Source organism: Clarias gariepinus, chromosome 2 (genome assembly GCF_024256425.1).
Source record: "Clarias gariepinus isolate MV-2021 ecotype Netherlands chromosome 2, CGAR_prim_01v2, whole genome shotgun sequence".
Classification (NCBI taxonomy): domain Eukaryota; kingdom Metazoa; phylum Chordata; class Actinopteri; order Siluriformes; family Clariidae; genus Clarias; species Clarias gariepinus.
The window spans coordinates 48,067,896-48,094,857 of NC_071101.1; the positions used below are offsets into that span (position 1 = coordinate 48,067,896).

Genomic DNA, 26,962 nt, shown 5'->3' on the forward strand with positions numbered 1-26,962 from the left:
GGTTGTAATTTAGGAGAGTACAAAAGCGCGCTGTGAGAACAGCCAGGTGTGGCGCTAATTCACCCCCAGGTTGCGCTTCCAGAAGTTTGCTGCTGTGTGCAAGAGGTATGTTTGGTGTGCTGTAATTTGGTTACTTGTACACATGAATGTCATTATCTAACTCATAGTGATCTTCTTTGGGAAGCCGGCAAGTTTAGCATCTTTATTGGATCCGAGGGAACGGATGAGCAGCTTATTGGTGTCCATATGTACTTACCCTCTTTAAAGAGCTGTGCGCTTCGTGCTCGTGTACCACGGGAGACTAATGGTACCGTTTAGTTGGTATGTCAGCATGTTTCTTCGTATTGCAGTGTTTAGGATCATTAGGTGTGATGTGACTTGTTTCTCTTTCCTATTTGATCTGTTGAAGGATTGGCTGCCAGATAGATGTGGTCTGCATCGCGCAGTAGGTGAAATTTATTTTCTTGGTGCCTGCCACACAACACATACCTGTATCTTTTTATTTTAATGTTCTCTTACATTTTGGGTAAATTGATCGACTGGCGAGGGTGCTTTTTATGGAGTTAATTATGTGCCAAAATTTAACAAACACAATCTGCTTTGCAAAGAAAAAAATGACTTTCTCACAAATGCAGCGTTTTGCAAACAAACACAATCTGATTTGCAAAGAAAAAAATTCAACTTTCTCACAAATGCACCCTCCGCATTCTCTCACAAATGCACCCTCCGCATTCTCTCACAAATGCAATGGAGCAACTTCCTCTTCCAAAACAGCAGATGGTGCTATCGGTCAATTTACTCTATTCTCCCGAGACCTCAAACAACGTGTTTATATGGTTTACCCTTATGTCCCAGAGGAATATGAGTGGGGAACAGTTTTGAGGTGTCCATTATATATCCAGACAGCCAGAGATATTAACACTCCACTATCTTTAGAATAGAGCCCTGTAGGGGACGGTTATATTAAACCACAGTTGCATTTTAATTAACTATTGAAGGCTGAAAGAACTGCCATCATGTTTGGCTTTTTATATCCATAATGGACGTATGCGACATGATGCATCAAAATCTTTTATAATTAGTGATCATTTCTACATTTAAATAATCTTTAACAAAGTTATAAGGGGAAAAGCTATGAATGAACAGTAAACATACTGAATTACAGACAGAATTCTATTACAAACCAGATTATAAAAAGTTTTATAAATTTCATGCTGTCTAATATAATGATTCCTGCATCTTACTGTATCTACACCTCGTGCAGCAACAGCTGTCTACAATGTATGATTATACTACAGACACAGATTATTTAAATGTAGATATGATCACTAATTATAGTTAATAATTCAATAGTTAATTAAAATGCAGCTGTGGTTTGATATAACTGTATTCCCCTACAGGGCTCTATCCTAAAGATAGTGGATTATTATGTCTGGCTGTCTGGATATATAACAGAAACCTCAAAACTGTTCCTCACTCATATTCCTATGGGACATAAGGGTAAACCATATGAACGTGTTTGAGGTCTCGGGAGAATAGAGTAAATTGACCGATAGCGCCATCTGCTGTTTTGGAAAAGAAAGTTGCTCCATTGCGTTTGTGAGAAAATGGGTTGGTTGGGTGCATGTGTGAGAGAATGCGGAGGGTGCATGTGTGAGAGAATGCGCTGCCCGTACTTTTAGACGTGCCTGCAGTGTAGCTAAGAGTGAAAAAAAAAAAACTGAAAATTTCGTTTGAAATGTTGCAGGATGCGCTATGTAAATATCGGAGAGCTGTAAAATCGGCTAAAACTATTTCTTTTTCTAATGTAGTAGCCTGTAATAGACAGCGGCCACAAGTTCCCTTTAATGTTTTTAATTCTCTTGTTAATCCATGTGAGTCAGATTGTATTGCCCCATCTGTAACGCTGTGTGAAAACGTTCTGAATTTTTTTGTGGATAAGATTGCTGGTCTTAGATTTTCACCCATCATGGTTATTACTGATCCTCCTATTTTGTCTTTTTGTCAAGCTGTCTTCCAGCAGTTTGAACCTGTTACTTTTTCTTATCTTTCTGAAATAGTGAAACAACTACGTCCTACAAATTGCCCCTGTGATAGTATTCCTGCAAAATTACTTAAGCATGTTTTTGATACTGTTGGGCCAAGCGTTGTATTTTTGGTTAACACATCTCTCAGCTCAGGATGTGTACAGCTGTTTTTAAGCATGCCACTGCACAACCACTTTTAAAAAAGAAAAATTTAGATTCCTCAATTTTGTCTAATTTTAAACCTATATCTAAACTTTTTTCTGAAATTTTGGAGAGTTGTTTTAATCAACTTCAATCATTTTTAGACGTATATTGTATTAAATATTTCACTCTGGTTTTAAGCCTCACAATAGTACAGAAACTAATCTTTTAGCTGTTGACTCTGGTAATTCTGCTGTTTTGGTCTTTTTGGATTTGACTGCGGCCTTCAAAACGGTCAGCCACTCGTTTCTTTTATCTAGACTTGATCAGTGTGTTGGTATTAAGGGCATAGCCCTTAAATGGTTTCAGTCATATTTACCAGGCAGAAATTTTTCTGTTCATGTACGGTAATTATATTCATCTACTGCCACTCTTTCTTGTGGCGTTCCCCAGGGGTCCATTTTGGGCCATATTTTGTTTTCTTTGTATATGCTCCCTTTGGGGGATATTTTCAAAAAGCACAACATCTCCTTTCATTTTTATGCGGATGATTTATTTGCCTGTCTAAACAAATGACAAAGCTTCATTTTTGTCACTACATAATTTCCTGAGAGATTTAAAAATATGGTTGGATCAGAACTTTTTTTTTGTCTTAACGAAAATAAGACAGATTTTTGTTTAGTCAACCTGGTGATCTGGGTGCTTGTGTAAATGCACTTGATGATTTAGGAATGTATATTCATCCATTTACCAGGAACCTCGGTGTGATTTTTGATGGTGCTTTTAAATTTAATAAACATATTAGTTCTGTTATAAAAGCCAGTTTTTTTTCAACTAAGACTGTTGGCAAAAGTCAAGGCCTACCTTCCATGTAAGGAGTTAAAAAGTGTTATTCATGCTTTTATAATGTCAAGACTGGACTATTGTAATTCTTTATATGTTGGATTGGATCAGTCATCTCTTCAGCATCTCCAGTTGGTTCAGAATGCAGCAGCTCGGCTCTTAACTGGAACTAGAAAGCGTGAGCACATTACCCTGGTCTTAGCTTCACTAAACTGGCTACCTGTCCATTTCAGGATTGAGTTTAAGATTTTATTTTTTGTTTTTAAGATATTAAATGGGTTGGCACCTGTATATTTATCAAATTCAAATAATTTTATTTGTCACATAGTCATACACAGTACGATATTCAGTGAAATGCTTAGACAACTGCTCATGACCTAAAATAGAAGACTAAGAATAGTAAAGGAAAAAATATGAAAATTAAAATCTAGGGTAAATAAAACTAGGAAAGAATAAAATAAAATATTAAAACTAAAGTAAAAAAACAAATAACTGTACAACAAAATACACAATATAGAAAATATTTGAAAAATGTATGAATAAATATAGAGCAATAAGAGCAGCTGAACAGGTAGGTATATATTTATGTAATTTTTGTGTGGAATGGAGTTAGAATAAATGGTAATGAAAGAATGGTAATGTCCAATGTTTGTGCAATCCACATATTTAAAGTGTCTAGTGCAGTGCAAAAGGGCTTTTACTGTACATATCCGCACTCCCGTTAGAGCACTGAGGTCGTCTAATCAGTTGCTCCTGGATGTTCCAAGAGCCAGATTAAAGTATAAAGGTAAGCGAGCTTTTTCAGTGGTGGGACCGAAATTGTGGAACGATTTACATGCTCACATGAAGTCTGCTCAGAGTGTTGAAATTAAGTCATTACTTAAGACACTTATATTCTTTGGCTTTTTATTGAGTTGAGTTTTTGAGACATTTTGACAACTTTAAATGTATTGATTGTGTGTGATTATGTTTTTTGGCATTGTGAAGCACTTTGGTCAACCATGGTTGTTCTTTAAATGTTCTATATAAATAAACTAAACTAGTATTTATTTTACTTTTTTTTTTTTTTTGTAAAAATTAAATGCATAACTGATTATCTCTGTTAAACTTTTATTTTCTGTTTATTTAGGTATAATTGATGATAAAATAACTTGAGATTTAAAAAAAGACCAAACGCCAAATCAAGTTCACCTGTGTCGACCCCGTGTGTCTCCCTATTTATTCCAGCCGAACCCGTGTCACTTCGTCTCTTCACTGTTGTGTACCTTTGTTATGCCTCGCATTAAATTGTTTATTTTTCTCCCAGGACTAAGCGGTATCTGCGGGTGAGGCATGTTCTGCGTGGAAGGCATTCCCAAAGGCAAGTTTGGGCTGAAAGGATGGCACACGCTATTTCGTCTCAGAGCTTTGGTCGAGACCTGTTTGTTTGTGTGGTACTACTTTAAGAAAGCCCGCCTGCCGACCCAGCCTGGCGAAGTAGCAGCCAACTTATTTCTCTGTCCTTTTTTTTTTTTTCTTTCTATATTTGGACGGTTTTCATTAAAAGAAAATATATTTCATTCACCCTGCATCTGCGTTCAATCTCTCTCAGCATGGAAACCATAACAATTATATTAAAAATTACAATAAAAATACAAAAAGTATTGCTCTATAAAATATACAATAAACATGTCAGGAAAGATATAAAACAAAAACTAATGACCCAAGGAACGAGCCACAGAAAAAGTTCATGTAAAGTAAAAACCGTGAATAATTCTTAAATTGCATATCAGATGCATGATCATGGCTTTCTTTTTTGCATTAAATTGCATAATAACAGCTTCTTAAACCAAGGCAACATATAAAAAATTGTTAAAACGAGCATTTTAAATTGTAACAATGTTCATTAGTAATAACAATACAAGTAATAACTAAACAGTACAGTGCAAGTAACATTTTGGTATTAACTTTCTATGGGTCATTTGAGGGGACACATGCACAGTACCTGTAATCACTCCTTCGCTCATTGTTTCTCTCCATATTTATTCCAGAGTACCACTGCAAAAAAGCAGTAATTTACAAACTTTCTCTTGATTTTTCAAGATAAGAACACAGATAGTAAGGTGATGTTTACAGAGCATTGTGTAACAAAATCATGTCTCAGCTCAACCCAACCCTTTAACATTAACATTATCAATTTTCTTAACTTTTATGAAATATGATTAACTCTATAGTACCTGATCAGCAGAAATAATAGTATATAACAAATCTTTGCATCTTCAAAGCATATACCAAGTAAATTAAATCAGTGTTTAAATATTTTATACACAAAGAATCTGCTTCCTCACATTTTAAACATAAGCCAAAATTATCGCTGTTAACATTGATGGTTAACACTTTACATAAAACAATGAACACTAACATTCAAAAGACAATTTCAATGTATTATGGGTTGGTGAGAGCAAAATCCATGAAAATATAAAGGATTAAGTTACTCACATGTCAGCACTGAAGTAAGTTCTAAACACATTTTCACAAACTCAACAGCTTGATAAGCATGAGCATCATGCATTGAAGTACAACCTTTATGAATAAAATACTGTCAAGAAAATAAAGAATAAGGTTCAAATTATAATTCAGTTTGTTGGTGCAGATGCCGATAATCGCAGAGTTGAAGATGAAGGACTTCCTTGTGAGTCCTCTTCAGAATAAAAGTTATATAAATAAGTAATGACATTGCAGGACGTTTCGCAATTACTTAACTGAAAATGATCTTTTAAATTGCTGCTTCTAAAAGTTATGTTTAGGATAATAACACAAAACAAATTACTTTGATAGAACAGTAATGATATTTGATCAACTTTGCACTTATACCCTCCAATCAGTTTCCAAAAAATACTGAAATGTACCATTATTTAAAACATTAGCAAATAGGCAAATATACTACAATGCATTGCAAAATACAAAAGATAACCATATTAAATAAATAAAGAAGACTACTGTTAAGACCCACTGCTGCTGTTCCACCTCTGACCCAAGGATCACTTTACACCTCCTCTACACACCCTGCTCACTTTTCCCCACCCCCAACAACAGCATCCAGTACACATCCAACACACAGCTCCAGTCTGTCTCTCTCAACCATTCAGGTCAGGAGGGAACTTAGGAGAATTAAAGCCAGGAAGGCTGCAGGTCCAGACGGCATCAGCTCAAGAGTTGTTAGGTCCTGTGCAGATCAACTGTGTGGGGTGATGGAGCTTATTTTCAACATGAGCCTAAAGCTGGGGAGAGTTCCAAAGCTCTGGAAAACCTCTTGTGTGGTACCAGTGCCGAAGACTCCACATCCCATGGACCTAAACAGCTACAGGCCGGTGGCTCTGACATCCCATTTGATGAAGACCCTGGAGCGACTGGTCCTGGCTCAGCTTCGGCCCCTGGTGAGCTCATCACTGGACCCACTTCAGTTTGCTTACCAGCCTGGCACCGGATTAGAGGATGCCATCATTCACTTACTGCACCGTTCCCTCTCTCACCTGGAGACTGCTGGGAGCACTGTGAGAATCATGTTTTTTGATTTCTCCAGTGCCTTCAACACCATCCTTCCAACAATCTTAAGGGACAAGCTGGAGTACACAGGAGTGAATCATCACCTCACAACATGGATACTGGACTACTTCACTAACCGACCACAGTACGTGAGATCTCAGGGCTGTGAGTCGGGCATGGTGGTCTGCAGTACGGGGGCTCCACAGGGAATGGTTCTGGCCCCATTCCTCTTCACCATATACACTGCAGACTTCACTCACAACTCCACCAACTGCTTCCTGCAGAAGTTCTCCAATGACTTTGCAATAGTCGGCCTTATCACTGAAGGGGATAACAAGGAGTACAGGGAACTAAACAAGGACTTTGTGGACTGGTGCCAAAGGAACTACCTCCAGATCAACACTGGAAAAACCAAAGAGCTGGTGGTAGACTTCCGCAGGCACAAACATCCTCCACTACAACCACTGAACATCCAAGGCATGGTCATTGAGTCTGTGGAGAGCTATAGGTACCTTGGTGTTCACCTGAACAATAAACTGGACTGGACTCACAATTCAAATGCACTCTACAAAAAAGGGCAGAGCAGGCTTTACCTGCTGCGGAAGCTCAGGTCTTTTGGAGTGCAGGGCCCACTTCTGAAGTCCTTTTATGACTCTGTGGTGGCATCAGCCATCTTTTATGGTGTGGTCTGCTGGGGCAGCAGTATCTCTGCTGGAGACAGAAAGAGACTGAACAGGCTGATTCGGAGGGCCAGCTCTGTTCTAGGATGCCCTCTGGACCCAGTGGAGGTGGTGAGCAACAGGAGAATGGTGGCTTAGCTGTCATCCCTGTTGGATAACATCTCCCACCCCATGCAGGAGTATTTGACAGCACTGAGCAGCTCCTCCAGTGGCAGGCTGCTGCACCCACAATGTGGGAAGGAGAGATTCCGCAAGTCTTTTTTACCAACTGCTGTACAACTTAGACCCTGACCACATACGCACAAGCAAACGCACAAACGAACAAACACACACATCAAATACACCATTGTAGTTATGTGCAATATTATGAAGGAACATTTTAAACTTTATAGTGATGTGCAATATCTCCAGTCATGTGCAATACTATGGTGAAACGTGCAATTTTTCTTTCTGTCTCGGGGAACCACCATAACTGGGCAAAGTGCAATTTAAAACATTTAAAACATTTAGAACATTACTGTAAATGCCTGTCATTCACTCTCTGTATGTATACATATATTTATTGAGTACAAACATATTACTTAGTCAACTGTGTTTACTTATTGTCTAAATATATATTTATGTAAATATTTTTTACGACACAGATGCCCATATTTCATTTTATAGCCAGATTGTTTAGTATACATTTATACAGTTAGTATTTGTTATTTTATTTGATTTCCCCTATTCTTATCTTATTTTATTTATTCTGTTGTTTCTTAATTTTTTACTTTGTACTGTCCACTTGCTGCCGTGGCAAAACAAATTTCCCACTTGTGGGACTAATAAAGATTTATCTTATCTATCTATCTCAGGGAGTTTTTTCTTGCCACTTGTCTTTTGGAGAGACCAAGACAGGCACCAGACCTCAACCCGATAAAGATGCTACAGAATTTATTAAGTTATTAATTCCATTGGATTACTAACTTTTTCCAATACCATTTTAAATGTTCAGTGAGTGTGTTCAATAAAGACATAAAAGTTCTTATGATCATGGTGTGTGATGTTTGCAGTGGAAGAAAATTAAAAGCCTTCTGACAGGTCTGGCTTCTTACTGTGAACCACACCTGAAACCTTTATGTATATTACAGTTGGTATGCTCATATTCATAACATACCAGTCTTTCTGAACCATGGTTCTCTTTCTCTCTCTCTCTCTCTCTCTCTCTCTCTCTCTCACTCTCTTTCTCTCACTCTCTCACACTCTCACACTCTCTCATTCAGCTTTTAAAGCAGCAGGTGAGGAAGATGTGAGACATGAGAAGCATTCCTGAATTAATTAATCCTAATTATATTTTACTTGTAGAATCAGCAAATTTAATCAGTTAAAGAACTTCACCTTTAACAAATTGGAAGGATTTGTTGTAGTCAAAATATGTTATGAATATCAAAGTGTTAAAAGTATTCTCAGTAATATAATCATAATCTTGTCAGACCAGTTAGTAATTATTTGGGCTAACTCCCATATGTCATGGAGCAAAACAATAAGCACATAGATGAATTTGATCTCATTCTCCCACAATTCAAACAGCAGTTATTGCAAATATATATAGTGAGGTCAATAAGTATTTGATCAACCTGTGATGCATAGGTGCATTCCCACTGTGAGAGACAGAATCTAAAAAGAAAAATCCGGAAATCACGTTGTATGATTTTTAACACTTTATTTGTGAATTACTGTGTCAAATAAGTATTTGATCACTTGCTTATCAGCTAGATTTTTGACCTTTAGACACCTGGTATTTTGCTTTTAAATAGTCCAGCTACACTCTGCTCATGATTCTAAATTAGTACTACCTGTTTGAGGTTGTTAGCTGTCATAAAGATACCTGTGCACCCCACAATCAGCCAAAATCTAAATAGCAACATTTGACTTGACCCTTGATGCTTCTGTCATTGTCTGTTGGTCAGGAGTGGCTTTGTACTAGGAACACAACAGCCACCCCTTTTAACGGTGACCTTACCCTGGAGGATGTGGAGGTTGTTGATGATTATTAGACTGTTAAGTCTCTTCTGTGGTTGTGTGTACTAAACTAGACCAAGTTGAAAAACACTCTGTATTTCTATGGTTTGAATAGTAATTTACTTAAACTAGAAATAGAAAATTCTAATAATCTGAGATACTGGATTTTTGATTTTCATGAGCTGTAAGTCATAAACATTTTAATAATGGTGTGTAATGTCTGCAATAGGAGAACACAAGAAGCCATCTGACATGTCTGAAGTGTCTGGATTCTTACTGTGAACCAGACCTGAAACCTCACCCTAAATAAATGGATTACTTTTCGAATCATAGAGCAGGGAAAAGTTTACACACGCACACAGACACAGACACACACACACACACACACACACAGAGAGAGAGAGAGAGAGAGAGAGAGAATTCATGGCTCTAAAAAACATAAATGTACTTTTAGCTCATATTTTATAAAAAGCTGAAGCCTCAGAGTGAGTTAAAGGAGGAGCAGATGAAATCCCAGCAGAGAATCCAGGAGAAGCAGAAGAAGGTGCAGGAGCTGAAACAGGCTGTGAACACTATAAAGGTGAGCAGTGAGCAGAGACAGAGCTGCTCCTAGAAACACACACAACATGGACAACATGGAGTAATTTAGAGTCGCAGTAAGAAAGGGGAATGATAGATGAGCTTTAAATCCTGTGTGTGTGTGTGTGTGTGTGTGTGTGTGTGTGTGTGTGTGTCCTAACAGCTGAGTGCACAGACAGCAGTGCAGGACAGTGAGAGGATCTTTACTGAGCTGATCAGCTCCATGAAGAAAAAGCATCGAAGTTGACGGAGCTGATCAGAGCTCAGGAGAAGACTGAACTGAGACAAGCAGAACAGCTGGAGTTAGAATAATAGGATTGCAAGATCACATTCAATCCTCAGCGATTGTTTGAGCTATAGCTGCCCTACCACAGCACATAAACGCCTTTACTTTGTTTCCAGAGCTGTCTCGTGACCTGCGTACATGACTGGTCATTGCAACAGAATGACACCACTAGTTATCTGATTAGCATTGTATTATATCGCTATGTGGCGTTAAAGGCATTGTCCTAAATGTGTGCATGTTTTCTAAAATTAATGTATGTGCTATAATGTTAGCATGTTAGCTGGGTTAACCTAGCTAACATGCTAGCCCACTGATAGAATTGGTTTCAGTTGTAAATGTGTAGGCAAGTTTATCTATATTAAGTACAAGTTGAAGATTTGTAACACTACACAATGTGAGAGGTGTTAAGAAGTGAATAAAATGGTTTGGCTGCAAACGTCCTGTGTTTTCATCTGTAGAAGACCATCAGCCCGTAGACGAGAGAGAAAATCGAGATGAGGGTTGTGTTCTTCTCCAGTGTTTTTCTTATAAATTTAGAGCAGTCTCGGGGAAAAGGGAAGAGAGAGAAGGCTAATGTTTTCAGATCATTCAAATCATTCAGATTTGGCTGGATGCTTAATCATTTTATTTTTTTGGTGGGGGGGGGGGGGGGGGGATCAAAACACATTCATATATTTTTTTGCTTAGGCAGTCTTAAACCTTTATGTCTTCATGTGTCAGAAAGTTGTCAGGAGGTAGACATCACTTTATGGAACAAATGTGTGGTTGGATCTTATTTGATAAACTATTATAGGATTATCTAAAATCTCACACAGTCTCCCAAAGGTCCACTTTCTTCTAGCAATCCAGTGGTGCTCATATGGACAACAAAACACTTTTCTTGGGGTCATTTCCTGATACACATTTGCTTTATTTCTTGTCTTTTGTTAATAGAATTTGCAAAGCCTCGATTGAGTAAATTGAGTTACTATTTTAATAATATTTGGTCATTCCACATACAGTATAATTAACCAAAATGTCCAGGGCCACCATTTTAAAAAAGAAATAAAAAAAAAGAAAAATCACAGATTTCACTTAGGGAGAAATCACAAATATAAGTCTGAATCTCTAAATCCACTGACAGCATTGAGTCATCAAATTCACATTGCATGTTAAAATTTTAAATGAATTAGTTAATTAACAGGGTCACCATAAAAAAAAAAAAAACTTAAGCCATTATTTATTAATGGTTTAGGACAAAATAATGACAGAAACCAATAGTTTCTCAGTGAAACATGTACGTTTGAGTATATGTGGAATGACTCCCCCTCTTTGCTTTTCATTTGTTTCAGCACATGTCAAGAACATCTTTAAATTACAGGAAGAAGAGGTGAAAATGCTTAATCACGGAGATATTAAACCTCTCCAAGTTACATAATACTGTAACACATTAAAAAATAAACACTGTGGGTGTGTCCAATCATACCCTGATTGACTGGAATATTGCTCAGTGTAAAAGTGCTTTCATGTCCTTTTTTTTAGTGTTTTAAGTGTGCTGTTTATTTTTTTAAAATAAAATATAAAATTGAAATTTTATTCGTTTAAAGCAGTATTGCAGGTTATCTATAGTATTATCTCTTCTGTTAATGTAGTATAAAGTTGCAGAATAACTGCTATATTAACTGTAGTAGCCTTTTATCATCAACTGTTATTAGTACTATAGTATTGCAGTATAACAAAGTTTTAAGGTGAAGATAAAAATGCACTGTTTGTGTCAAAATCTCTGCATTTCCTGCAAATGTGCTGCACATGTCCAAACACTGCAGTTATTGTTTTTTAAGTGCTGTTACTAGATGTGATGTAGCTTTAACAAAAGTAGAAAGTTATTGGTTTTGAGAATTATAAATCGTTTATAAATCATTTAAAACTAAAATTTAAGAGTTTAAAAATGGATAACCTTGTCGCTAGTCTCTGGTTAACAAACAAAATGAAGATCTGTATGCCATTCTTACACAAAACTCTGGAAGTGGGAGGCAACCCCGAGCTACACCGCTAAGCTGACTAACGCCCTGTAGCCCACACCTCAGTAGTGATGAAGTGCTTTGAACGCCTGGTCAGAGACTTCATCATTTCTTCACTACCGGACACACTCGACCCACTACAGTTTGCATACCGCCAGAACCGTTCCACAGACGATGCAATCTCTCATCTCCTCCACACATCACTTACTCACCTGGACACTAGGAAAGGGAATTATGTTAAAATGCTCTTCATCGACTACAGCTCTGCATTTAATACCATAATTCCCTACACACTCACCACCAAGCTGGAGCACCTGGGACTCAGCTCATCTATGTGTCAGTGGATCTCCAATTTTCTGACTGGCAGACCACAGGCAGTAAGGATGGGCGGACATGTCTCACTCTCAGCACTGGATCCCCCCAGGGTTGTGTTCTGAGCCCCCTGCTGTACTCTTTGTACACCCACGACTGCATGGCCACTACCAACTCCACCGCCATCATCAAGTTTGCTGACGACACTGTCATGGTGGGCCTGATCACCAACAATGATGAGTCGGCCTACCTAGAGGAGATTGTAAATCTGGAGAACTGGTGCCAGAGGAACAATCTCCTCCTGAACGTCAGCAAGACAAAGGAGCTGATAGTGGACTTTAGTACAAAGCAGGAGAGGAACTACCAGACACCCATCATCAACAGGAGCCCAGTGGAGAGAGTGGACAGCTTCCGATACCTCGGTGTTCAGATCACGCAGGACCTGTCATGGTCCTGTCACATCAACACCGTGGTAAAAAAGGCCCAGCAGCGTCTCTTCCACCTCAGACGCTTGAGAGACTTTAGACTGCCCTCTAAGGTGCTCAGGAATTTCTACTCCTGTATCATAGAGAGCATCCTGACGGGAAACATTACGACCTGGTTTGGAAACAGCACCATGTAGGACAGACGAACTCTACAGAGGGTGGTGCGATCAGCTGAGCGCATCATCCGCACCGAGCTCCCTGACCTGCACTTGATCTACAGCAAGCGGTGCTGGACCAAGGCCAGGAAGATCGTGAAGGACCTCAGCCATCCCAACAATGGACTGTTTTCTCTGTTGCAGTCTGGGAAGCGATTCCGCTCCATGAAGGCCAACACAGAGAGACTGAGGAGGAGCTTCTTCCCGCAGGTGATAAGGTCTCTCAATCACATCACACCACACAGGAGTAATGTCTTTTAAACATTGACACTGACTGGACAATCATGGACACATTCATGCAATACATATTTACATATCTTAAGCCATTGCACGTCACTTTATACAATACATTTTTACCTGCCATTGCACATGACACTTTAACACTTTGCCACTCTGACACTTTAAGACATTTTAATGCCACTTTAAAACATTTTTAAAATTTGTATATATATATATATATTTCCCCCCCATATTCCTATATTCTATATTTTGTGATATTTTTACACGCCCTTATTTGTACAGTTTGTTTATTTTACTAGTTACATTTATTTTCCTTTGTATTTTATTTATTTTATTAATATTTATTCCTTATATATAGTTTTTTAATTTCTTTTTTAAGATCACCGGCGGTCGTATAAGCATTTCACTGCATATCGTACTGTGTATGACTGTGTATGTGACAAATAAAATTTGAATTTGATTTGAATTTGATTTAATAAGCTAGTTTAGCAAGACAGAAATACTAGAGGTGATGCACTAAGAGCTAGCACATTAAATTAACATTACTGTTATTTACTGACATGAAACTTAGTGAGGAAAGAACACCAGCTCTTATGGTAGTTAGAAAAGAAAACACTTTTGAAGTGGTTATGAAATTAACCTGCTACATCATAGTTATAGTTGATAGTTATGCATACACTCTAAAAAATAAAACTGTGCTGTACTCAATTTTTTTTGGTGAAACATTTTTACACTTAAAAATATTGAGTAAATATAAAAAAAATATAAAAATCATGTAAAATATACTTCATGAATTGAGTACAAGTCAGTAAAAAAAATTAAGTAGACCTGAATAACTATATTTAGTACACTGATGTACAAAATTAAGTTAATGTAATGAAAATCAGAAGTTAATGCAAAGTAAAAATGAGTAAAATAATTGAGTAGATATAATTGAAATGGAAGGTAGAAGATACTGAAAATATACTATTATTTAACAAACAAATGTGTTACATTTACTAAATATTTTAACTGAATGAAAGAAACAATACACACATTTTCATTTTAATTAAACATTTATTTGCCAAATTTGACAAGACATGAAGTCTAAACTCAACCTGGTTTACTTTGCAAATGACATGTAACAAGATCATAAACAAAGAGCTGAATTCATGTTATTAGTAAACAGTCTCAGAAACAATACTTCTGCCACAAGTTTTATACAGTTAAAATGTGGAAAGTAGACTTTTGTATTAGAATCTAATGAATCACATTTTACATCTGAAAGATTGCACACCTTCACACTTCAGTTTCCTGCAAACTGTGGGATCCATACAAATGTGTGTGCAGACCTTCTCAGGTCTTAAAGAAGCAATGACAGTCTAAATGAAGACAGGACACTAAATATCCATGACCAACAGTACCATGCTTCACTCCATAATGATCGAAATTCCTTTTGTTGATACGACAAATGTGCAGAGCTTACACCGCCATCCCATAATGCTGGCACCTGAAAAAGGAACAATAGTATACAAGTAAGTACAAGTGTGACTGTTACTGTAAAGTCTACCAGACTGGTAAAATAGTACTTCTGTTCAAATACATACTTTTTGGACTAATAGTATTGTTGTATGTGTTTACAAAAGTTGACATTTACCTCCTGTTTTATCTCCATTCAACTTCTCTTCATTAGTGGTGTTGGTGCTGTGAAAGAGATATAGAAAATATATAACATGTTTCACACAAACAAACACACACACAAAATCAATCAGTTTTAGGTTCTTTTACTTACATATCAGAACATACATAATGTTTCACTTCAATATTTTAATTTCATATTTCTTTCTTCCAATTCTAATTCTGAGAGAAATGTTGTATTTTCACTAAATCTTTATATTTCATAGCTGTAGTTACTAGTACAGTACTTAGCACTTTTATTTATAACATCTGCCGCTGCGTGCTCAGTGTTTAATCATGTAAAAAATACTCATATACAGTAACGTATAAAACAGGACACTGCACCTCATTTCTGCTGTTTAAACCTGCTTTGTTATGAGTTTCTTCCTTATATTTTATATTTATAATTTTATAAGTGTCGGAGTGACCGAGCAGACTCGCGGTTCAGTGTGTGAGGTGGACACATGCGGTACACATGCGGTAATTATTTGAACATGCTAGTTTTATATCCTCGCCACAGTGGCGGTAGGCTGCGCAAAATCACCGCATTTGGCGGGAGAAATTCAAATATTTACTAGTGAAGTAAACTTAAATTATAATGTAAATTTAAGACAAAATTAATAATTGTTTTTTTAGGCATTTATTTTAATTTGTCTAACTCAAACAATCATGTATGTGACTTTTAGAGATTTTATTAAGGTAACATAACTTTTTTATAACTGTGAAATTTACAAGGCCACAGAATCATTTTTTAGAGTGTATACAGTGTATAAAACTTATACACATTTGGGCTCCTCCTCTCACTCACACAGAACCAGGAAGTAATCTCTCATTTAAGAGAAAACAAAACTGGTCTCACTTTGTCAGTGTGCGAGAGCAGGAAAATGGCTGAGGGCAGTATTTCTGCAGGTAAGCTTTCAATGGATCAGTTCATCTGTCCAGTGTGTCTGGATCTCCTGAAGGATCCGGTGACTATCCCCTGTGGCCGCAGTTTCTGTAAGGTGTGTATTAATGGCTATTGGAATCAGGAGGATCAAAAGGGCGTCTACAGCTGTCCTCAGTGCAGAGACACTTTCACTCCTAGGCCTGTTCTACGCAGAAACAACAAGCTGGATAAAGTAGTGAAAGATTTGAAGAAGACTGAAGTTCAAGTTGCTTCTCCTGCTCACTGTTATGCTGGACCTGGAGATGTGGAGTGTGATTTCTGTGATTCCGAGAGTAAATGCAAAGCTGTCAAGTCCTGTCTGATCTGTCTGGTTTCTCTTTGTGAAATTCATTTCAAACCACATCTAAAAGCTCCTCTTTTGAAAGAACACGAAGTAACTGAAACTTCAGCAAAATTCCAAGAGATGATCTGCTCTGAACATAAAAAACTGAATAAGATCTACTGCCGTACTGATCAAACCTGCATCTGTTATTCATGTAAGATGGATAATCACAAAGAACACAACACCGTCACAGCCACAGCAGAAAAAGCTGATAAACAGGTGAGAATTAAAAGGAAAATTTTAATATGTTTAAATCATATTTATTTTATTTTGTTTTTTTTACAGTAAGAAAGCTATTATGAAATTCTCCTTAAAGATAGTAAAACGTTTGGTAAAAAAAAATACATTGGAATCTGGTTGAACCAGTTAGTGGACATTTGGGAGAATGTATGAAAACGTACATTGTGAGCATACTTATCATTCTAAGAGAGAAAGAGATTTTTTTCCAAAAGCTCTTTATTAGTAACATTCAGAGATACTCATTCTGTGCCTCAGAAACAACAAGATTTGTAGTAAAAAGCAACTATAAAAAAATCTGAATGATTGACATTCATGTTCTGACTTTAATTTTCATCACAGCAAAGAATCCAGCAGAGAATTCAGGAGAAGCAGAAGAAGGTGCAGGAGCTGAAACAGGCTGTGAACACTATAAAGGTGAGCAGTGAGCAGAGACAGAGCTGCTCCTAGAAACACACACAACATGGACAACATGGAGACATTTAGAGTCGCAGTAAGAGAGGGAATGTTAGATGAGCATTAAATCCTGTGTGTGTGTGTGTGTGTGTGTGTGTGTGTGTCCTAACAGCTGAGTGCACAGACAGCAGTGGAGGACAGTGAGAGGATCTTTACTGAGCTGATCAGCTCCATGGAGAAAAAGCGCTCGGAGGTGACGGAGCTGATCAGAGCTCAGGAGAAGACTGAACTGAGTCGAGCTGAACGACTCCTGGAGCAACTGGAGCAGGAGATTGCTGATCTTCAGAGGAGACTCACTGAGCTGGAGCAGCTTTCACACACACACGATCACATCCAGTTCCTCCAGGTAACACTCACTGTCTGATCCACACACACAGCTGTTCCTCACACACTCTCTGAATCACCTCACATTAAAATAACAATTGTGTTTTATATTTAATCTACTTTCTGTAGGCTTTATCTTCTGGACATAGATCTTCTCTATTTGTTGGACCAGACTTTCTGACATCCAGCATCAGGGTCCATCAACATCTCTCATTTGATGGAGTGAGGAATTCTCTCTCAGATCTGAAGAAGAGACTCGAGGAATTCTGTGAGGAGGAATTCAACAAAATCTCTCCACATGGTAAGAGGAGCTGTTCCTGCTGAAGAAACACAATGATGGACGTCTTTACTGGCTCTGTAAAGTCTTATTTCTTAGCAATGCTCCTGCTGACCTTCCTGCAGACAGTTTGAACTAAAATACTGATTTAAAATGAATAAACTTGCTGTATCACTTTAAACTGTTTCCATCTTTTACAACCTGATGATGATTTTTGTCTTCATTTCCATTTTTCTCTCCACAGCTGCAGCAGTTCAGATCTTTACGCTAGCACCACAAAGCAGAGAAGATTTCCTGAAATGTACACACACACACACACACACACACACACACACGTCTTTATCTCTTTGCGAGGACCAGCACTTCCACTTAAGCTACAATAGTGCAACAAGCAAACTTATCATCTGGTGGCAGTAAAGTGTTAGAAAGTCACTTGACATTTCACAGTACTCAGAATAAAAACAAATATTTAACTTTTATACTTGTGAGGACTAGCCCTGTTGCTAGGCAAATTTTGCGTTTTTTTTTTTTTTTTTGCGTCTTTTTTACCATTTCTTACAGAGTACCCAAACAATAAACATTGTACTTAATTTTAGAAGTCCTTTATCCATGTCTCACCTTTTTTTTTACCCCAGTTATCCCAAACCAACTTTAATGTATTACTACAGTACATCTTGAAAAATTCAAATATAAAAAAAAAAGTTAAAATGCCAGATTTTTAATGCTGTAATCAGAATTAAAACATAAAGGCTTGAAATAATTCACTTTTTAAATTAATTGTAAAAAAATTTCATTATGTAATTTTTTTAGATTAACTGTTTATTGTTTAATTGTTTTCATTTGGCTCAGGGTCAGTGGTTAGAGTCACTCTTAATTAAAACATAACAGAAGTTTGTTCCAGAGCTGCTTTATTCTCGCATCACAGAACTAAACTGCTGATAGCTTTGTCAGCAATTTTTAAAACAACAATGCGGCAACACAGTCCAGTACACACAAAGACACTTAACATAATTATCAGGCATTAACCTAATCCACGTATTCAGTAAAAAAACATACTGATGTACAGGATTAGGTGAATGCCTGATGATTAATATCAAAACATAACATTTTACTGTAAGTTACACCTATTTCTTTTTTTGAGATAAGATAGAATTATATACTTAATTCTTCACATCCTTCCAGGTGTGAATACCAAGTACAGGTTCCGCTTCAAGTGCTTTAAGATGCCACTCTTTACCGGGAACCCAACGCAAAGTAATGTACTGGCCCCACTGTTGCCACACTGCTGCTTTTTTTCTGCCGAACTACAAACTCTGCATTGGTATTTTGGTCCAGGAAGTTGTAGATCAAAAGCTGAAATCACAAATTAATTTAGATAATGACTGAAGTTATGCTCTAAAATTGTTAATGGAAGATTGGCTGCATTACTGCCTTACCCGTTATCTGCCCCCCCCCCCCCAATGAACCTAGGCACACTGGAGGAGGGCACCCAAGAGTCACTGCCTAGAAGTCGTTCGTCCTTCCTGTCACTCTCTTTCTCAGGAGTCAGTCACACGTGGCCCAGGCCCTCGTCGACTCTGGTTCCGACCAGAACATGATCAGTGCCACAAAAGTCAAAGAACTGCGCATACCTGCTCACCCTTGAATGCTCTATTGTCTGTCAACGCCCTTAATGGAACCCCGCTTCTGCCTATCACTCATCGAACTGCTCTGATTACCCTGGGGACCTCTGGCAACCACACAGAAGAAATTTCCTTCCTCATCATGAACCAGGCTCAGTCTCAGCTGGTTCTCGGGCGCCCATGGCTTATCCGCCACAACCCTCAAATAGACTGGCGTAGCAACACCATCCTGGGATGGAGCCCCCTCTGCCTGGCCTCTTGCTTGAAGTCTGCTCTCTTGCCTACCCTCGCTGTAGCCGCCTGTGAGGAGTTCCTGGATCTCTTTGAAGTTCCACACGATTATGTGGATCTCAAGGCCGTGTTCAGCAAGTCGCGGGCCATTTCTCTCCCTCCTCATCGTCCCTACGATTGCGGAATGTACCTTCTGCCCGGCACAGCCCCACCCCGAGGACGCCTCTTTTCACTCTCCCAACACGAAAGGGAGGCCATGGATAAGTACATTTCAGAGTCGTTAGCTGCAGGCATTATAAGGCCGCCATCGTCACCCACTGGGGCAGGCTTTTTCTTTGTGGCCAAAAAAGATGGTACCCTACGTCCCTGCATTGATTACAGAGGGTTGAATGACATCACCATTAAAAACCGCTACCCACTTCCCCTGATGTCCACGGCCTTCGACCTCCTGCAGGGGGCCCAAGTTTTCACAAAACTGGATCTCCGTTGCGCATATCACCTGGTTAGAGTCAGAATAGGGGACGAGTAGAAGACTGCCTTCAACACTCCGTCTGGTCACTACGAGTATTTGGTCATGCCTTTCAGGTTGGCCAATGCCCCAGCCGTGTTTTAAGCTCTAGTCAACGACATCCTCAGAGATTTTATCAATATCTTCGCCTTCGTGTACCTAGACGATATACTCATCTTCTCGCGCTCCTTGGATGAAAACAGAAGAGGCATGTTCGACAGGTACTTCAGAGGCTCCTCTAGAATCAGCTCTTTGTCCAGGCTGAGAAGTGTGAGTTCCACAGCAGCACTGTCTCCTTCCTGGGCTTCATCGTTGCCCTATCCAAAGTTCAAATGGACCCCGTCAAACTGACACGCAAGGAGCTCCAATGCTTCCTTTGGTTCGCCAATTTTTACAGGCGGTTCATCCACAACTACAGCTCAGTGGCCGCCCCACTTATCTCTCTGACATCATCCAAGACTCCATTCATATGGTCAGAACAAGCTGCCAGTGCCTTCCTTGGCTTAAAGAAGTGCTTCACCTCGGCCCATATCCTCCTTCAGCCAGACCCTTCCCTTCAGTTTGTGGTCGAAGTGGATGCCTCGGACACTGGAGTTGGGGCAGTCTTATCACAAAGGTCTCCCAAGGATGATAAGCTGCACCCATGTTGTTTCCTCTCGCACCGACTCTCTTCCGCTAAGAGGAATTATGGCATCGGCTACCGAGAACTACTGGCGGTCAAACTCGCTCTGAAGGAGTGGAGGCATTGGCTTGAGGGCACCAAAACCCCCTTCCTGGTCTGGACGGATCATAAGAACCTGGAATACCTCCGGACGGCCAAAAGTCTAAACTCCCGGCAAGCAAGGTGGTCGCTGTTCTTCTTGCGCTTCAATTTCTCTCTGTCCTATTGCCCGGGGTCTAAGAACACCAAACCAGATGCCCTTTCTCGGCAATTTTCTTACCACGCCAATGCCTGGAGGGAGCGGCCTTACTAGATGTCGAGTCACGGGTCAAGAATGCGCTGCATCAGGAATCAGGTCCTCCTGGGTCTCCGCCGGGCAAGCTCTTCATCCCTGAGACCGAACGACCCCATGTGCTGCAGTGGGGACATAGCTCCAGGCTGGCCCGCCACCCGGGCACAGCACGCACGTTAGCGCTGGTCCAGCAATGCTTTTGGTGGCCTACCATAAGAGAAGACACATGCCCCTTCGTGAGTGCTTGCGATTCTTGTGCCAGGAAAAAGACCAGCAACAAACCCCCTGCTGGTTTCCTCAGACCTCTCCCGATCCCTCACAGGCCCTGGTCCCACATCGCTGTTGACTTTGTCACTGGACTCCCTGACTCTGAGGGCAATAAGTGCATCCTCACGGTGGTTGACCGCTTCTCCAAGGCAGTCCACTTTGTCCCATTAGCTGGCCTCCCCACGGCCAAGGAAACTGCCGAACTCTTGATCACGCGCGTTTTCCAGCTGCATGGGCTCCCAACAGACATCATATCGGACCGGGGTCCCCAATTCACGGCCCAATTCTGGTCCGCCTTCTGCAAGCTAATCGGGGCTACCTCTAGCCTATCCTCGGGTTATCACCCTCAGACGAACGGCCAAGCGGAGAGGGCCAATCAGGACCTGGAGATGGCCATCTGGTGCATGACCTCTAGAAATGCCCATTCCTGGAGCCGGATGCTCCCATGGATTGAGTATGCCCACAATTCCCTGCCCACATCGGCCACGGGTCTCTCTCCCTTCCAATGTTGCCTCGGTTACCAGCCTCCCCTGTTTCCCTCTCAGGAGGTGGAGGTCTCGGTCCCCTCTGCCCGAGCCTTCATTTGTCAATGCAGAAGAACATGGCTGAAGGCAAGGTCTAGGATCCGTCAGGTCGTTTTGGTCTTCAAGCAACAAGCCGATCGACGCCGCTCCAGGGCACCGCCATATCGCGTGGGCCAAAGAGTGATGTTATCATCTCGCTACATCCCCCTCAAGACAACCTCCCGCAAGCTGTCTCCCAGGTTTATTGGCCCGTTCACTATCACCAAAGTCATTAACCCCTTGTACCGTCAGACTTCTCCTGCCATCTACCATGCGCCGGATAAATCCCTCCTTCCATGTCTCCCAAATAAAACCTCTGGTCTCTTGCCCACTGAAAAGACCCACCCACCCAGCTCCTCCTCCCCGACTTATCGACGGAAGCGAAGCCTTCACAGTGCACAAGCTCTTGAAAGTCCGACGAAGAGGCAGAGGCCTCCAATATCTGGTAGATTGAGAGGGTTATGGCCCAAAGGAAAGAAACTGGATACCTTCTAGATTAATTTTGGACCCGGCCCTTATTGACGATTTCCACCAGAGACACCCCAACGCAGCAGCCGGAACGCCAGGTGGTGTCTGTAGGAGGGGGGGTACTGTCACAAGCTCACCTGGGACCCACGCCGGCTTCTCCCCGTCGCTCCTCGGCTACAAACGCGCACTTCCGCCTTTGCGGTACAACATTCACGCCGCTCGTGCCTCGGCGAAGTGGAATCGCAAGATTCAGGCATCCTCTCTCAGCTTGCGCGGCCAAATAGCGCCGGGAAAAGGGATAACCGGAGCAACCTCCGAGTATACTCTCGCGCCCTTGCTACTTCTGGGTGGATTTCTCGACGTCATCGGCACGTCACCCCATTGCATCACAGGACATTCCCCTACTACTTCCTGGACTGTCATCACACACACACACGCACATACACACAAGCAGCTCTTTCTCTTACACACGCGCACATACACACAAGCAGCTCTTTCTCTCTCTCACACACACACATACACACAAGCAGCTCTTTATCTCGCGCACACACACACACACACACACACACACACACACCCACATCCTTAACACTCACCCAGCTCTTTCTCGCATACACATACGCTCACTCACACTGCTCTTCCAGTTTGCGCTTATTTAATCCTGGTGCATAAAATAAAGACTAATTTAAGGAAATCTGTTTCTGCTATTGGGTCGTTTCTCTTTCCGCGCCCGCCCCTGACAATATCAAAGTGAATTTCCCACATAAGAAATAATAGAACCTCTGATGATTCATTCCACAACCCGAAATATTCATATAAAAATAATAAATTAAAAATATAAATTAAAAATAAAACAAATTAACCTGCAATTTACCGTTGTAAAGTCATGACTGGTATGAGATAGAGGAGAAGACTTACACTTGGTTAATTGTGTGAAAAAACGACTTTCACACATACTAACGGACTTGCTTTTCTCTGCTTTTGATGATTTTGCAGAAATGTGACGTTGCATATTTGTTAAAAATTATAGAATTTTTTTTTTAATTCTGTTTTAACATTGAGACATACTCCCTCAGATATCAGCGCACACAGACAGCTGTCTCACTCTTCACATGAATATACAGTCTTCTGTGAATTAAACCCAACATGTTCACATTGTTCAGTTTGTTTTTCCCTTTTATTTTAGATTTCTGTTATCTGACTCTGGATCCCAACACGGCACATCGTAAACTCACTCTGTCTGAGAAGAACAGAGAGGTGAGAGACAGTGGAAAAGAGCATCAGTACTCTGATCATCCAGAGAGATTTGACAGCTTATTTCAGGTGTTGTGTAAGGAGAGTGTGTGTGGACGCTGTTACTGGGAGGTGGAGTGGAGCGGTACTTATGTGTACATATCAGTCTCATATAAAGACATCAGTAGGAAAGGACAGGGTGATGAGTGTGGGTTTGGACGCAACAATCAGTCCTGGAGTTTGGACTGTCGTTCTTCTTCTCTCTCTTTCTATCACAACAACATTAAGACTGATCTCAGAGCTCCATCATCCTCCAGAATAGGAGTGTATGTGGATCACAGTGCAGGAACTTTGTCCTTCTACAGCGTCTCTGACACAATGAAGCTCCTCCACAGAGTCCACACCACATTCACTCAGCCTCTGTACGCTGGGTTTGGGCTCTACACGAGCTTTGGGCTTTACAGGTGGCCTGACTCTACTGTAAGATTGTGTGATCCAGAATAAAGTGTGTAGTGTTTTGTGTAAAATTCCTGCACATTGTCACATTGTTGCTCAGTCATCTGTCTCACTAACACACAATCCAGCTGCACAAACAGCTCAGTAATTTAACACAGTAACAATTAAAAAGTAAATATTAACACTGAATATAGTTACATAAAAAATAAACAGATGTATTATTAAATGTATTAAATGTATTATTATAAAGTTGTATCTGTGTGAAGAGCCGTGGTGAGATTCGGCACATCAGACGTCACTTTAGAATAACTTTATATTTACATTAGTGAAAGTAGATGTTTAAAACTGACCAAACACACACACACACACACACACACACACACACACAGCTGAAAAATATCATGGCAAAGACTTTGTTTTGTTTTTTGTTTTGTAAATCAGTAAAAATATCAGAAGTAAATTTTTGTAATGTAGTGAATTTTCAAATCTTCTAAATAGATCTATATAATGTATGTACTGTATGTATGTATGTAACTGTGTAGCATTCTCAGCTGATCATAAGCACTTTACCCTCCAACTGATGTTTAAAATATGGTTTTAATATCCAAAATACTGTAAGAGCTGAATAAAAACAAAAACAAACAAGACATTTGCCGGGTAATGGTATGAATCATAACCAATGTTAAACATACAGTATACAATAATGTATACATATTTACTATACATACATTACATGACAATGTCATCCCTTTTAATATACATTAAATTATATATTCTTGCCTTACTATTGTACAATATTTTAAGTTGATTAATTTTAACACTGATAATATATTTATGTACAAAGCATTTACAACAAAAAAATATTTTAAACATTGATTACCTCTCCTTAGGTGCTACCGGTATGATTTTATTATTTACAATCTTAACAACCTCCATTTACAGAGCAATTAAGAAACATAAAAAATACCAATGACTAAATAAACCATGGACTACTGTAAACAATATAACTTATAAGGTAAAACTACAGTGCTGATTAGGCAATATGTTTAAACAATCAAATTCACCACACAATAAAACTGCCAAAAACTCTATCTTGTGGGCTCATATTTAAAAAAAAAACAAATCGAATATTACAATAAGAAATAATGAAAGCTGAAAATATTCATTTCACAGCCAAAAAAAAAATACATAAAAATGATTAATACAAACTATTAAGTAAAAATTAAAACAAATTAACCTGCACTTTACCTTTAAAAAAAAAGAAAAAAAGAAATAAAAATAAATCCGGAAAGATAAGTGTTTCCGTTGGTGCATGCAAGTGCTGTGTGTTTGTGTGTCTCTGTCTGTGTGTGTGAGAAACTAAAGTAAGAAGCCCCTACCCCTCTCCCCCTTCTCGTCTTACACAGTTACCCTTCCTCCACTTTTCCAGAATCACTGTTTAATTGGATGAATAAACAAGTAATCTCTCTTGATTGAGCGACACACTAATGGTATCACTGCTGTAAAGTAAAAATTGAACAAATTACCCTGCACTTTACCTTTAAATGTTTCTGTGTAAAGCAGATAGAGAGTGTTATGTGTGTGTGAGGTGTTTGTGTCTACGAAAGTATGAGGGGTCTGTGTGTGTGTGTGTGTGTGTGGCACGGTGGCCAATAACATGCGCACGCACACACAGACACAAAGAGCAGGTTGATACAGAGAGAGAAAATGGATCTTTAATCTCTCTAATAACACTTGCTTTTGCTTTACACCCGCGATGTACACACACGCATTCAGACACAAAATAAAATATGTTTTACACACACACACACACACACACACACACGTGGTCACAGTGTTATAGTAAACAGTACACGCGTGCACAGATGTTGATTTTACCAGTAAGAGATGCATACTAAGACGCAACAGGGGAGACGATTACCCACAATTCCACAGCACAAGAGAGAAAAAACGTGGCTCAGTTGTGATCACGTGATGCTCGTTGTCAAAACAAGAAGCGCATGCGTGATACATGATACTCGGTACTCGTAAACCAAGTTTTGTTCATTTTCCAAGTCAAAATTTATTTTAAAAATCTTTGCTCGTCTTGCAGACCACTCGCAAACCATCTTACTCTCAACCCGAGGTTTCACTGTTCACAAATTGTTGTCCTGCATACAGATGTTACTCATGCGGTATTCTGGTTTTACCGCCACGCCTTATGGTGGCCTTTTGGGTTTGTGCGTTTGCTGGCTTCTACCGCTGAGTGGCGCTATATAACTACACACTGACGCCTCGGGTATTAGTTCATTCTCTGCAGGATTAATGAGCCGCGCTCCGTTAGAGCTGCACGTAGTAGCAGATAAAATTAAGTGAAACGTTGTAGTTAAACGAATTCATAATCACAGAATTAAAATTACAGTACAAATGTAAAATTCAAATTAAATTAAATCTTATTAGGATCGAATTTAGGCAAAGTAAACATTAACACAGTGAGCCATTAGATTTTATCATGTGTAATTAGAAAAGCTACGCATGTATGTTTTTGGTTATCTTATATTTTGTGTTCTTTAAATTTGTAGTTGATTTATTAACTAAAAAAAACGAAAATTAATTACCATAAAAATTCTAACATTGTCAGGCCGTGCTACTGCGTCAGCAGATGTCGATGTGTTTTTGGGTTATTATAAGAATTAAATGCAGTAGGCTGTTATGATCATCATAATGTTCTTTAATAAATAATAAAAACATTTTAACATATAACATTTTCACATCCCAGCACCCCCGTTGTGCTCTACCACCGCTGGGAAAACCTTATAAAATACAAGTGAAACAATAAACGAATTTATCATCACAGTACTAAAATTACAGTACAAATTTAAAACTTAAATATAGGGGTTTCTTAGTTCCATCGAATTTAAGCAAAGTAAATGTTAACAAAGTGAGCCTTTATATTTTATTATGTGTAACACTCGCGTAACCAGAAAACTCTGGGTGTGTATCAGAAAACGTGGGTGAGTCACAGGTGTTGTCAGATTAATGGGCAAAAACTATATAATAAACCTATATAAGCTACATAGCCTTTATAAGACTTTACTTTTATTTAAGTGCACGCACAATGACGACAAAACGTTATGATGTTGTAAAATAATGAAAGCAAACAGGTATACAGCACTATTCTGTATCGGTT

The 26,962-nt window shown here is 39.4% G+C and overlaps 2 protein-coding genes and 1 long non-coding RNA gene across 3 annotated transcripts; all 3 read left to right on the plus strand.

The window, feature by feature from the left end:
• The first annotated feature begins 58 nt into the window (after positions 1-58).
• Positions 59-4,431, plus strand: LOC128515103 (uncharacterized). Its single transcript, XR_008356590.1, has 4 exons — positions 59-105; positions 185-321; positions 410-445; positions 4,318-4,431. It is a non-coding gene; the product is annotated as an uncharacterized LOC128515103 (long non-coding RNA).
• Positions 4,432-15,814: 11,383 nt separating this feature from the next.
• On the plus strand, positions 15,815-17,364 carry LOC128541270 (E3 ubiquitin/ISG15 ligase TRIM25-like). The gene is made up of 4 exons (XM_053511621.1): positions 15,815-16,417; positions 16,778-16,852; positions 17,004-17,232; positions 17,345-17,364. The coding sequence occupies exons 1-4, from the start codon at positions 15,815-15,817 to the stop codon at positions 17,362-17,364; spliced, it is 927 nt and encodes a 308-aa protein (XP_053367596.1).
• Positions 17,365-17,371: 7 nt separating this feature from the next.
• On the plus strand, positions 17,372-23,940 carry LOC128541279 (tripartite motif-containing protein 16-like protein; the record flags this gene model as incomplete). Its single annotated transcript, XM_053511631.1, has 3 exons — positions 17,372-17,516; positions 17,737-17,793; positions 23,291-23,940. Coding segments are annotated over 3 exons (753 nt in total), but the record flags the coding sequence as incomplete, so codon positions are not given.
• Between the last annotated feature and the right edge of the window lie 3,022 nt (positions 23,941-26,962).

Bases quoted from the DNA above. Each gene is read 5' to 3' on its own strand.
- LOC128541270 (XM_053511621.1), top strand. From the start codon at position 15,815: ATGGCTGAGGGCAGTATTTCTGCAGGTAAGCTTTCAATGGATCAGTTC. The intron at 16,418-16,777 runs GTGAGAATTAAA...TTTTCATCACAG, and splicing joins CAGAAAAAGCTGATAAACAG to CAAAGAATCCAGCAGAGAAT. The intron at 16,853-17,003 runs GTGAGCAGTGAG...GTGTCCTAACAG, and splicing joins AGGCTGTGAACACTATAAAG to CTGAGTGCACAGACAGCAGT.